The 14,201-nt window shown below is 37.5% G+C and overlaps 1 protein-coding gene across 7 annotated transcripts in view; it reads left to right on the top strand.

The window, feature by feature from the left end:
* Positions 1-14,201, top strand: part of APC (APC regulator of WNT signaling pathway) — a 95,713-nt gene that overhangs the window by 45,146 nt on the left and 36,366 nt on the right. For all 7 annotated transcript variants that reach the window (XM_010391370.4, XM_019281050.3, XM_019281051.3 and 4 more), the window contains 4 exons: positions 4,076-4,160; positions 5,132-5,333; positions 11,057-11,165; positions 12,692-12,805. In XM_010391370.4, coding sequence (XP_010389672.3) covers positions 4,076-4,160; positions 5,132-5,333; positions 11,057-11,165; positions 12,692-12,805 — 510 coding nt within the window. The remainder of the gene's footprint in view (positions 1-4,075; positions 4,161-5,131; positions 5,334-11,056; positions 11,166-12,691; positions 12,806-14,201) is intronic.

The raw sequence follows: 14,201 nt of genomic DNA, 5'->3' as shown, positions 1-14,201 counted from the left end.
GCTGTCAGAAATACTGTAATTTTAAAATAATGCTGACTTGGTTAACCATGATTTCTTAGTACAATCTGCACATTCCCGTTCTGTGTGGTGCTAACAGATGTTGGATTGCTCTCTGAAATTGTGAACGCTTTCTGTATTTGTGTGATTAAACGTGGTTTTATACTCACATGTTGTAAATAGAGTGGTAACCAACATAACTGGCCTGTAAGTATATCTGATGTGCTGCATCCAGGAATTTCGTATATTTAATTTTCATTATGATTTTCTTATATTTTGGCCTTCACTAAATACACATAACTATGACAAAAGTGAGTACAAGTAATGAAGCTTAATGTTTAAAGGGGGGGCGGGGGGAGAAGGGGAGAATAGTATTTACAGAAGACCAAACATACTTGAATTGTCATCAAAATGTCTTTTTACATATACCATATTTTGAAATGTTCCTAAATATTAATATTTATACATAGGGTTCTCAAAAACTTTGTGAATACACTTTAAGTCTTAACTCCGTGGGATTTTGAATCTGCCATTGTAAGCATTATTCCTCTGTGGTTCCTTTCTGTATTAGCAGCTTGAGTAAATTCACAGCCTTTAAAACATTTTGTTTACAAGATAAATAGCTCATCTTAGCTGGGTGCATGTACTGCTAGTTAAAGTGCTTTTATTTACAATAGTTGTGCAGTTACATACTGATGGATCTGATTTCTTTTATTTAATTATTCATAAAGTAGGTTTTATGTCAGGATTATATTCACAGAGTCCAAACAAAAAAACCCCAACCAACCAAACAAAAAATTGACAATGTTTCAGTACTTCACAGGCCAGAGACTGTGAAGACAGAAACCCTTTTAAATGATGATGAGTCATAGGGCCTGCTCCATTTCCAAAAGCATTCTTTTGTACTTCTGCACAGGACAAAATAAATTAGGTTGTACTAAGGGTCGATTAAAATAATTTGACTTGCATTTTTTCAAAGAACAGAAAAAACCCTTTTCTTATAGACTTATATTTGTGGTTTTTTTCAGTAAATCACTGCTAAGTCAGTAAAGAATTTGCTTAGAATAATGCTGTAAACCACTACTAGTATACTTACTTAAATTTGCATAACTAAAAATACCAATTGAACCTTGGAGCCTATTTTATGCTTTAGCGGACATAATATCAAATTTAGTATAAACTTAACACAGAAAAGTACTTTTTCAAAGAACTGTATGCATGTAAACAGCATTAGTGTTGCATCCTGGATTATAAGTAGTGAATAAACAAAAATTTTCATTAGCACAGTAGCAGATAACTTGCCATGTTTCCCCCAGGATTATTGTAGAAAAGTTCTCTGTTCCTTATTCAAGTAAAATTGTGAATTCCCTAAGCTGTCATTGTAGTACAGCCTCATTTTCCACCACTGCCTGGCCCAGGGGCTGCATCTCCTTCTCTAACCTTTGTCTCCTTAATTTTACTGCCTGTTGAATTGTCGGCTTAGATTTTGAAGTGTGCTGTGATGGAGTTTGAAGTTGATGTCATAGCCTCATAATGGCACTGTTGCCTTAGCAATGACACTATAGAAAATAAACATACAAAAAATACAGAAAAGGTAACTTGAAAAAAATGCATATGCTGTTGGGGGGAAAATGGGATCATACAAAAACTAGAAGTTAAAACTTAATGAATTGGAATAGAAAATTTGAGCAAGGTGATCCAGTAGGCTAATGTTTAACTGTTGCCAGTATTTAGAAAGAGCAGTCCCTTGCTATCTGGACACCCCAGTCATGTAATTTGGTAGGGCAGGGAAAGTTGATGGTAGTTCCACTTAGCTTTTCATATTGGCTCTTGGAGCAGGAAGATTCATTACATAGAGAAGTATCCTGAACATGCTGAAATAGCAGATGTGCCACACGTGTGACAGAGTGCCTTCTAGAAAGGGAATGGAAGGAGAGGTGGGATTTGGGGTTCTTACATTGTAAAACAGTGCTGTTTTTGGAGAAAAATGATTCAGTAGTTATTTCTGAATTTATCTGAGTTGACAGGTTTCCAGTAAGCCTGCAAAACTCTCTCAGGACCATTCCATGTATCCACACTGCCCTTTTAGATTTTAAGCTGCTGTCTGCAGATTTGCGCTTGCATCAGACAATGCAGGAGCCCTTCTTCGAAAAACACCACATCAGTTTTTTGTCTGCCTTTGCTGACAAGGCAGATATTATATATAGAGGTGGCTGGGCCATATGGCTGATGAGGGTGTCCTTGAACGTACTTAAAAGCACAAGCACAGGGAAGATATCTCTCCAAGAGTACATTTTATCACCCCAGACTTGATCCTAAAGGCAAAGCTGATATTTACAGGCAGTGCAGTAGGAGCAGATCTGTAGGTGAGTTGTGTTGAGGACCCAGCACACACACAATATGTATTTGAGGGTATTTTGTCTTTGGACTAGCTTCAGCCTGATCCCATGGAGTGAATGCCCATCAGCAGACCTGTGTGTAACTGCTGGCTTGGCTTGATCCAAAAGGAATTTGGTTCATGCTCCAAGATACTTGTGGTGGGAATCCAGGTACACCTGGTGTGGGCAGATGGAAGTCTGGCATCAAACTGGTCCAAACTAAGACGTGAATGTGGGCAAACACCTTGACTCCATCAGTAAACTGGAAATTTGGCTGGCTGTACTCAGAATTATTCTTCCCAGAGCAGCATGGCAGAGGCTGCAGCAACTGGGCTGCTAACATTTGGTCTGAGTCTAGGGCTTGAGATTATTTCGTCAGAACTCTGCACAGTTCTGTACTCAAAATTCTTTTACGCTACTTTTTTTTTTTTATTACAAGGAAGAACACTTTGAGTACAGAAAAGCTCATCACCCTGCTGCTTAAAGAATATCTTGACTTTTTGTAGATGCCATGTTTTTTCTCTTGAAAAGAGAAAAATGCTTTTTTCTGTACCTTCTGTGTAAGTTGCAAAACCCATCAATACTGACTTTAAGGTATGCTAGACTCTTAAAAGATGAAAACATTGGTATGGACATCTTTTTAAATTGTCTAAAATTCATTGGTTTTCATGTCTGAACAAAAGTACAATCCTGTGTGCAGAGTCTATGTATGAAAATTATGGAGTACCTTCCATTATTCAGAATTGCTTTCATCTCCTGACTATGGTTGCTTCTAAAAATATTTTCTGTGCCACAGTATGAAAAATGATACTTTAAATTCCAGTAAGGGCTTTTTGTGTTGTAGCCAGTCTTTTTTATTTGTTCTTGCTATAGACAAATCTGTCATGAGGATATTGAAAAGACTTTCACTAACTTGCATTTAATTTTCTACCTGAATTTAAGCCACTGAGCATTTGGGTCCTGGGGGCTTACAGGACCCTGTAGTGTAACAGTCATTGTTTACTATAATTTTTTTTGTGCATCAGAACTGTGTTCCTTCAGCTGTGTAATTTTATCGTAGATAGTTTCAATAGGACAGGGCAGTATTCTTGGGTTTGAAGCTTCAGCTGCATAAAGCTTCAGCTGCCACTTTCTTGTAGGCCTGGTGGTGATCGTAATAGAGGTAGTAATAATACAAATAATAGATGCCGTGAAGGAAACCTTAATCTTTTGCTCCAAGGCATGGTAATGGTAGCATTTCTAGTAAGAATAACATGATTCTTCTTGCTGGTTTACAGTGGTGCTAAGGCCTCAAAGAAAACAAGTCCTGGGGATTGCTTCTATTCAAGATACTTTTCTGTTAGTTCATTCAAAAATTTATTTTTACGAGACTGACTGATTTATCCGTCTCTTAATTCAAAATACCTGGTATTCACTTTGAGGAGAACTTCCAAATAGAGTGAATTCCAATAGATTGAACTGCCGGATAGGTTGAACTATGTAGCACATACTTTACATCATGACAGTGCTGGGGGAAACACTGTAGAATATATCTGATGGGAATTAAAATTATGACACTTGATCACTGCTCACATGAAATATAATTTACATCAGTGCCTCAGCAGCTGTTACATGAGCGTGCACTTTAGGGTAAGATAGAATGTATTTACCCTGTGGGTTATTATTGTAAGGATTTCTTAATCAAGCTTAATTTCTTGTAGGAGGTACTGAAACAGCTACAAGGAAGTATTGAAGATGAGGCAATGGCATCTTCTGGACAAATTGACTTACTGGAACGACTTAAAGGTAAATATAGAATTATGTTTTAAGTAGGTTCATTTTTTTTCTCCGTTGTTTTTAATTTGGGATAAAATCTTTGAAGTCATTTGCATCTTCTTTCCAGTGTGGACCATGATGATGAGGCGTAGTCTCAGTGCCAAAGCATTTTTGCTAAACATTTAAAGACACATTCTCAAAAAACCCCCCCAAAAAACAACAACAAAACAACAAAAACATATGAACAAACCCCACTGCTCCTTTTATACTTCTGTTACTGTTGCTCAAGGACTTCATATTAATTGCTTTTGATATAACTCACATTTCATTCTTCAGAAAAAAATAAGTTAATGTTGGTGTAGTTCCACCAATTTTCTAAACTTGTTTACATGTCCTGCCCTCTCCATGTTGTATTACTGGAATTTTTTCTGTCATGCTGTAAATTGATGGCCCCCTTCCCTAAAGCATGTGCTGGAATGTGTATCATCCCGTTGTATGGGAAGTGCCAAGCAAGCCCAGACCACTAACTCCCTGTATACATCCATTATCCCTGCCACTGACCCAGAAATTTCATAGGGGTGTCTACATTTAAGAGCCCTGTGACGGACAGAGTAGTCATCTGTTACATGATGGTGAAGCATCTGCAGGATCTCTGGAAAAGAAATTGTTAGGAAGTGAGCCACAAAGTAATTCACATGATGTTTATGCAAAACTCTGCCCATTTCTTAAGTCCTTTGAGAAAGAGGCAGGCTTTGTGTGGGGATGCTATTCTGATTGCTGGGATTGCAGTTAGGCCATCTGCTCAGAAAACTGCTGTTCTCCAAGTCTACCATATCCATTGTTTTTGTTCACAGCATTTTCGCTGCATTTCTGTGCAAAATGTTTCCATAAAAAACCCCCATGGATTTGCTCAGGAAGTAAGAAATTAAGATAGAAATGATCTTTTAACTTTGTGCTGCTGAGCCTTCAGCTCTGAAAAATGTTTGCTGTTTATTATGCAGAACTGAATTTGGAAAGTACCAGCTTCCCTGGAGTGAAGTTAAGGCCAAAGGTGTCCGTGCGTTCCTATGGGAGCCGAGAAGGGTCTGTGTCGAGCCGCTCGGGGGAGTGCAGCCCAGTCCCTATGGGGTCATTTCCAAGAAGAGGCTTTATGAATGGAAGTAGAGAAAGCACTGGTTACTTAGAAGAGCTAGAAAAAGAGAGGTAACTTTATTTGTTTATTCCTCCAGTATGGACTGACTTCTCATTTTAACATGGAAGTTTACTGCCACACCTACTATTTAGCTATCATGAATATGGTTTTGATCACTAGTGTATTTACCTGTCTTTTACCTTGACAGGTAAGAAACCAGGAATCTATGTTTTATTTAGATGCACGCACACAAAATATTTTTTAAAAATTGTAAAATATCATTGAGTTTCTACTGCTTCTTCATAAATGCATTTTATTGTTACTCTTTGTTGGCTGAAGGTTGTTTTTATTTTCATAAGCAGGTTATCACTGTCTGAAATATATTTAAACAGTGAGGGTGGAGCATTCTAACCACCTCCATATCTCCTCACCACTCTTGATAAATGCTGAAGCTTTAACAATGTGATGGTGCAATCTCTTTCTCTCTTTTGCAATTGGTTATTAAGTGCCATAACTGGTTTATCAATTATTTGCTATTAGCAGACGTTTACCTAGCAACTCTACTCTGTCAGCAAATATGTCAGCTAAACAAAATACCTGTTCTTATCTTTAAGATGTTGTTCCCATCAGATGCTTTGTATTGACAAAACCCTGAAATTTCTTTTCTTGAAAGGCAGTGGTACCCATTTAATAGGAAGAACATACTTTCAGGTCATAGTACAGAATTGTAGCACTTTATCAGTCACTTACAAAGGAAAGGCAAAGTAAAAGACATGCATCTGTTTCCACTGAAGCCATCTTTATTTCTTAAAATGAACCTGACTGAAATACCAGGTGTTTTCAGAAGCCCATCTGCAAGACAGGGTTTCCTAAAGATTTGATCCTATTTAGTGGATGGGATATCAGGCTGGGGGCTACAAAACCAAATAAACTGCAACACAGTATTTTTATGCCTAGTAGACATTAACAAGCAAAAAAATCCATTTTGAAGTTGTAATAGAAAAGTTCTGTGGGTAATGAGTGGGTTGTGGACAGCCCTCTAGAAACCCCTGCTCTAAAGGATGTTTTCTGCTGTTCAGCAAAATTTTTGCAGCCGAGACCTGAAAGGAGTATACTTCCAGGATATTATGTCTAGGTCCCTTTTTCTGGTCTTACCAGTAACTTCCCATGGGTCCATACTGAGCACGTTCTAGCAGCCACTCTATTTTTTTCCGTCTCCTAGCCAGGACAACCATTAATGGTATTTGTTCTGTTGCAGAAAATGTAGATTCCTGGGGAGCTGTATAAGAATATTTAGGAATTTGGGAATCTATCCACTTGCTTTGTCTCCATGTTCAAGAGTCTAATGTGTCTGTCATTCACCATCTTAACAAATTGTGCATTTGTTTGTATTCTTCCACTGCTGTGTTTTACTACATATGATACTAAAATCTTTAAACACAGTTGAGGCTTTCAGTGTGGTTTAAGTGAACTTCTGCTCCCTTGGAACAAGGAGCATTTATAGCAGCCAGAGCTCTTTAAGGTGATTAGCACCTCTGATTTATGATCTATGATCCTTTCCCACCCTCATGGATTCTGAGGTGATAGTTCTTTGGACTTCTTGCCAATAAAGATAGCTTAGGTAGTGAACCAGTCTGTGTTCCAAATAACACTGGAGAAAAGGGATAAGGATGTTTTAATTTCCGAGTAGCTTAGGCAGCTGTCACAGCTGCTGGAATAAATATTTGTGCTGTGGAGAAGATGGATCTGTGGCAGCATGGCCAGATCACATCTGGCTTCATTATTAGTGAAATGATGGATAATCTGAAACTGCTCTGTTCTTTAAGCTGTTTCAGGTTACATGTGGAAGTATGTAGGGCATTGATGAGAACCCTGGGTAGCCAAATGAATCAAAACTTGGGGGGGGGGTATAGGACTGTGCATCTAAAACCACTACCATTTCTAAAAGAAAATTAACAACTTATTTTCCTATGTCTTGTGTCTAAACTTGTTTGGCTTAATTACTAAATTTCTGTATATCTAAACGTATATATTTGCTAATAGATTTTGGACTTTGGCACTTAAACAGTCTTTCAAGAACTTGTGGAGTTTGACAAGCCTAAAATAATTTAGAATAAAGTAACACTTTTCGGAAATCTGCAGCAGGAGACCATTTCCACTCAGTATTTTAACACACTGGCACCATATATGCTGCTCATGGGCAACAGTGTTTGTGGAAGGATTAAATGAAATATTTAAATATTTAGAGCAGTTTGGTGGGCACCTGGCATCCAATCAGGGTCAACCCACCACATTTGGCTGAAAGTGAACTTCTGAGGGGAAGAAAATTTATCAACTAATTTGCCTGCCAGAATAAAGATGAAATTACTGGCCTGTATCTCATTTGTTTGGCTCTCCTCTAATTCCAAAGTTTAAAAAAAAAAAGCAAAGAGAAATAGGGGCAGTGGCAGCACTATGCTTTTAAATTGCCAGTTTAGAATATTCTAATCATTAGATATCTCCTCCTTTCTTTGGCTGTTTCGAGGTATACTTGGTAAGAGCATTGTATCAGCAACAAAATTTTTCAGAGTACACTGCCGGTTAATTTTTGTGTTTGTTTGCCCTTGGCAATTTAGCAAATTTAATAATCTCACCTTTTTAAATTCTGTTATTTGCAGTAAAGATGACAGTCTTCTGAGGAATTTTATATGAAAATATTTGTGTGCCTTGTTTATTCCTTCTGGTTTATGCCATTCCTTTTTTATTTCTTTAATGTTGATTTGGAGCATTTTCTGTCTCATTACTTCTTTCTTCCATTATGCTTTTCTCCTTTTGCCTGGCTGGTACAACTTACCTCAGACTTCACAGCATCAGCACTGCTTTTCAAGATTTTGTTTTATTTTTTAGGAATTGAAGTGAAAGTATTAATTATAGTCATAATTTACGTACTGTGAGTAGGGTAGCATATAGTTTGTTTCCCTTCTCCCTTTTAGCCAGGAGTAATATTGACATAATTATGCAGAAAAACTTCCAAAAGAAAAAAAACAGTTTTCTGCATTCATTCAGCTTCCTCTATTGCTGGGAGCTTCAAAAGTACTGCATGAGAGAAGTCTTTCAAAAAAACCACCCTCCAGAAGAACAGCTCAAATTGAAAACTTTTGTTAACTCATAAAAATAGTGTGAAGTTCCAGAAGCTTTCTCTGTTTGCTTTGTTGCATTCTCACTGAACTTGACAGGGTATGACAGAGAACAGAATTTTCTCTGATGCTGTGAAAGTCCTAATGTAAAAGTTGGGGTATAAAAAAGATGGAATAACTGCACTGGTTTTTTCCATCTTGCTTTTCATGACCAGTAGCAGCTCTTCCACTTCAAGTCATCTCCTAACCCCAAGAAGCTGCAGGAGGCTGAGAAGGAGCTGTACTTCTGGTTGGAATAGTATCTGAGAGTAAAGTTAAATGTAGGGAACAGCTTATCAGACACATCTACAGAGACCTGCTGCTTATTGCTGCTTATTTTCAAGGAAACTGGTGTGCAGCCTGCTGTGGTTGTAGTGACCCTTCAGGTTTTGTGCTGAGAGAACTTAAAGACTGTTAAAACCTGAGTTCTCACAGAGCAGTGATACCAAACTAGTAATCCCAAATGAAGTGTCACTTCAGAAGAAAAAATGACAATATTAAATCAAACAAGCTGCCCTCAGGTCATGCATTATGTTGTTTACGCAGCACTGATGGTTCCTAAGTTATTTTCTTGCTTCTAGCATCCATTGTGCATGTCAAAACAGATTGAATGACACACTGTCTCACAAACTGAATACCCTACATTTCATAAGAGGAACTTAATCACATGTTTACTTAGCTGAAAGTAATCCCTCCAATTTCTGCTACCAGTTCTTTGACATCCAGAGGCAGAATTAGTCAGTCCTTTCACATTTGCAAGTCCTCATGTGGTAAAAGTACTTTTTATAAGGATCACATTAATTGTGGTTTTGCAAATTTTATTTCACAGCCTGGACACAACTGGTGCCTGGGCACTCAATGTGGTAAAAAGGGAAGCTGCGCAGAATTCCTGTGTGTCCAGAGTTTAGGCACCAGGGCTGTGTTACAAGAGAATGGGCAGGTGGGAGACAAAAAAAATTTCTCAACAAGCTTTCCCCAAGCACCATCTATTAGTTTTTCATTCAGTCTGTCTAAAGGGCTTTAGGAATTTCTGCCAGCCCCATCCTTGTGACTGAAAAATTACTGCTGTACTGTGATACTGCTCCAGTTACCTGCCAAATTATGGTAATCGTTTGTCACTTCTTTTCAATCATTTTGGTTGTAAACCTGCCTGATGTTAAAGCTGTACAGTAAATGACTTAATGTGTAGCCGTGGCATCCTTAAAACAAATCTATTTCAACATAACTGTTGGATTGAATCTGGAAATTTATGTCATTTTTTCATGTTTACAAACATTAGCACTCTTAGATGTGTGTAGTTTTTCAGTCTCACATTGAAGGGAGGGATCCTCTCTTTTAATTTTCCATTTGAAGACAGGCCAAGTCACTGGTATTGAATATGGAATAAATGTTAAATCATCAAAATTAGGTTGAAACATATTTTAAAGCAGGAAATAAGTCAAACAGATTCTGTGAAATACAATTTTTTTAATTCTTTCATTTTTATTTTGTGTGGAATATGGATTACCTTCTCAAATCGTGACTGGGATGCATTATCAAAATAGTCAGGGGAAATTTGTACTATTGTTGTATGGTGTGTAATTGTTCCTTAATGACTTACAGTAATTGTCCATAATACAATGTGCTTTATAAAGGTTCATATGCTCTTGCTCAAGCCACAGCCAGAGAGCAATGCAAAAGTTAAGGGGTGGGAGATAATTCTGGGCAAACATGTATGCAGCTTTCTGTCTTCTGGCTAAGTATTAATTTTGTCATTTCTGTTAATAAGCAATATTAAAACATCAGAAAGAAGAACAGTACTCACAGAAAGCATTAGAAAGAAAATAGTAAACTTGTATTTAAAAAGAAAAGAAGAGTGGTTTTTCTGTTTATTCCTACTAGCCAGATTTTGATGGAAAATTTTAATATATATTTTGAGAAATATTATAGCCATGAACACTATTTCACTATATACATAAGATTTAGAAGTATATAAAATTCAGTTCGTGAAGGATTGATAAAATAGTATGTAAAATTTCCAGTAGATTTTTTTTTCCTTGGTAGTCTGCATATATTACTCATTCTGTCTTTCTCATTTATTACTCAGGTGTGCAGTGTGCTTATGATACCCATTTATAATGGTTTTAAAAGCTGCAAATGTATCTTGTCTATAACATTTGGTGGAACATACTGTTTTAAAGTATTTAGACAGTCATAGAAATCCCTTGCTTTGTGTGCTTTACCCATAGTTTAGCTATAGGTGACAAAATGAGTAAAACGACAGTGCAAATGTGAAGACAATTCTCAATTCAGTAACAGGATTGAGGGTTGTACTTGCAGCTGTGACATTCAGACATTTTGTTAAATGCAGTTTGCACTATACAAAGTATATTTTTGAAAGAAGTAGGGTACAAGGTAACACACCCCTAACAACCGGGTTTGCTTTCACAAAAGGTCTCTTAGCTTTGCATTTTGAAGTGGGTTTTTTAGAGAAGTATGTATATTTTTCTCTCATAGATATGCTTAGCACAGAGGAGTGAAAAGGTTGTTTAGCCAGGGCCAGGGAACTGAACTCAAATGTTTCCTTAGTGCCCTCCTCAAACCTCCAGATGGAAATGAGGTGTTAATGGTGAGACGCTTCCTCTTTCTGCTTTTAATAGATCTCTGTTGCTTGCGGAGCTTGAGAAGGAAGAGAAGGAAAAGGACTGGTATTATGCCCAGCTTCAGAACCTGACTAAAAGGATTGATAGTCTCCCCCTTACTGAAAATGTAAGTACCTCTGAGTGCTTGGTGAGCTGTCTGGTGCTATGGTCTCTGTTTAGATGCTGTGTGTATTTTATTAATTTGGCGGCATTCTTTACTATCACTTCAGTTCTTTTTTTTTCTTTTTCATTCAGTTATCATGTAAAGATAACTTAGCCTAAATAATGCCCTTTTTTCCACATAGAATTTTACACATTAAAATTCATACATATCAATATAAATGTCAGTGAAAATAGAGGAGCATTGAGAAGTCATTATGACAGATGAATTGCATGTCACTACACTTCCTTAACTCTTGGTTCCCCCTGGTTTTTTGTTCAGTGGATTTTTCTAGTTTTGAGAGTAATATTAGCATAAGACAATGTACACAAGAGCTGTTATTTCATAACAGTCAGTAAAGTGATTCTGTAGCTTATGCAGGTGTTGCTGTAAGCTTTTACCTTGGCACCTCTAAACTGTTTACAGTCGACTCACCATTATCTGGGATAATAAAGATGTGTGATATCCCAGATAATGCAGGATTTCCTGTTAGATCTCAGCAGTTTCGATGTATTTGCAGTGCATTCCTTCACACATACAGAATTGGGAAGGTACGGTTGAGAGAGTCACACCTGATGAAGGGTCAGCCAGCCTTCTGGAAATCGACCAAAGAAACACTTCAGGACTGGCAGAAGTAACACTGAGTCATGGCTGAGCTTAGCAGAGCACCAGAACCAAGGGAGAGGGCCTTTGAGGAAGTGCAACCCATTCCCAAAGCACTGTCAACTGTATCTGTGTCGCGCTATCGTAGGTTTTAAGGTTGTCTCCCCTGTTTCATAGATAATGAATTCACTTAGCTGCTCTTAGGATTAGAAAGCATTACTTAACATCTACACTAAAGGCCTTTTGTGGCAATTTATATCCCTTACTACTTAGTCCAGACACAGCAAAATGACAGATCCCATTTGGTGCTTGCAGATGATTGTCTTGTTTTGACTTTCTGAATTGACCTTGGTGAAGTCTTCTGAAAGGAGTGCTCTTGGAGACTCATTTATTTACAGACTGAGTAATTGTCCAAAGCCAATGAAGAGCTTTGCTCTGGCCTTGAAAATTCTTTTAGTTCAAAAGTCTTCCCTTAGGCTGTATTGTTGCTCCTGGGTTTAACAGGGTAGTTAGAAATAAGGTAGATAGCAGCTGTATGAATACCATCACTATGTGCAGTAGCTTAATGCTTCTGAATATTTTTGAAAATGCCAATTCAGATGGCACATATCACAATTTTGTTTGCCAGATGTTCTTGTAAGGAATGATACTTTCTCAATGCTCGTTTATTATATTTAGTCATTTGACAAAACTCAGGGGTAGTCTGCGGGTTGAACATCATTGTGTTCTTGTTTTTCATAATGCAGTTGTGTTTTAAGAATGTATTACTATGTTTTGTTTGTTTATGAAGTTAGTTGTAGAAAAGTAATGCTTCTGCTTTTTGTTCCAGGAAATACAGTGTTTACATAAATGCTGTTTGCTAAAATGCCTTCCCTGTACTCTGGTTTCAGTTCTCCTTGCAAACAGATATGACCAGAAGGCAGCTGGAGTATGAGGCCAGGCAAATCAGAGCTGCAATGGAAGAACAACTGGGCACTTGTCAGGACATGGAAAAGCGGGCACAGGTAGAGTTTGTGTTTGAAAGGAAGGGAAAAGCTTTCCCTGCATTTCTATTAAATTACTGGAATTGTATCTTTAAACTGTGTGTAAAGACATTAGCCTTTCCAATAGAAAAGTAGGAATCAGGACATATAAAATTACTGCTCAGCAAAAGCATCTGCTTGTTGGAAATAAGCCTTTTGATTCAGCAGATGTAGACAATTTATTCAAGAGAAAATATTTTTAATGATAATTTCCCTACAATTTACTACCATTTCAGCTTCAAAAAGGCCCATGTATTTGCAACTGCTTTATTTTGCATCTTTTTGCTGGTTTCCTTCATGCTTTTAAGTTTAAAATAAATCCAGCTACTGTTCTTAAGTTTCCTTAGCCAGAAAACATGTATCAGGGAATAATCTTTTCAAACAAGGTGTTCAAGTAAAATATAATTCACATACATATCTGAAAGTTGTTTGCTCTCACCAAGAGTTGTTTTGCATTCATGATGAGGATATGTACATATCTAACCACATGACACACCCATTTGGAAGTATAAATCAGAATATAATCATATGCAAACCATAAATTAAATAGTCAGTTGGTTGCTGGCTATAAAAAGTAATCCCCCATAGTAGGAAAGCAACAATATGAATTATTTATTACCGTTTATTTCTAGACATAGTAAGATTAGTAAGATTTGGGGGTTTTATGGCGAATGTGACAATAATCAGTATTTTCAATACAAAGTCTCTTTAGTCTTTCTTTCCCTCACTGAGTTGTCTCAACACAAAAAACATGAGAAACATTTCTCATTTGGTTTTACATTAAGCTAAAGCAGCTGTTCTAATTGCAAGAGGTAATCAGAGTAGCTGCTTTAAATTTTAAAGTGAGTAATCTAGCAGGACTTTTCAGAAAATTCGTACAGTTAAAGGTATTTAGCCAAACAGATATCCTGCAGCTGTTGGGTTATGTGTGCAAGGCTGTGCAGGTATTTGTCTGTGCTGATGTTCTCAGACAGGCCCAAGTTTAGCCTGCTTGGAGAGTCACTGGCTCTGATCTGGGAGCTTGTAGGGCTGTTACCGAGGTTTATCAGCAGGGATGATACCCTCCATGAATTCAGCTGTGCAGTTTGTGTCAGCCTGTCCCCAGTGAAGGTTCTGCACAGCAAAACTCCTGGAAAGTTCTCCTGCTGTTAACAGGCTTAAGCTAGAGGAAGGTGAATTAAGCAAAATAGCCAAGCTAGGCTGCTGGAAACATTCTAAATGCACTCAGGCAGGGATCAAAAGCAATTATTCAGACACACAACTTGGCTATAGTTATATCACTATATGGAAGTAATCAAGCTGATGCTGAATTTGCTTCTTCCCTGATTGTTGGGGGGTTTTAAAATTTGGTGGGGGGAAAAATGCTGCCAAGATGATG

Source organism: Corvus cornix, chromosome Z (assembly GCF_000738735.6).
Source record: "Corvus cornix cornix isolate S_Up_H32 chromosome Z, ASM73873v5, whole genome shotgun sequence".
Classification (NCBI taxonomy): domain Eukaryota; kingdom Metazoa; phylum Chordata; class Aves; order Passeriformes; family Corvidae; genus Corvus; species Corvus cornix.
This window is presented reverse-complemented; position numbering and strand designations above follow the sequence as displayed.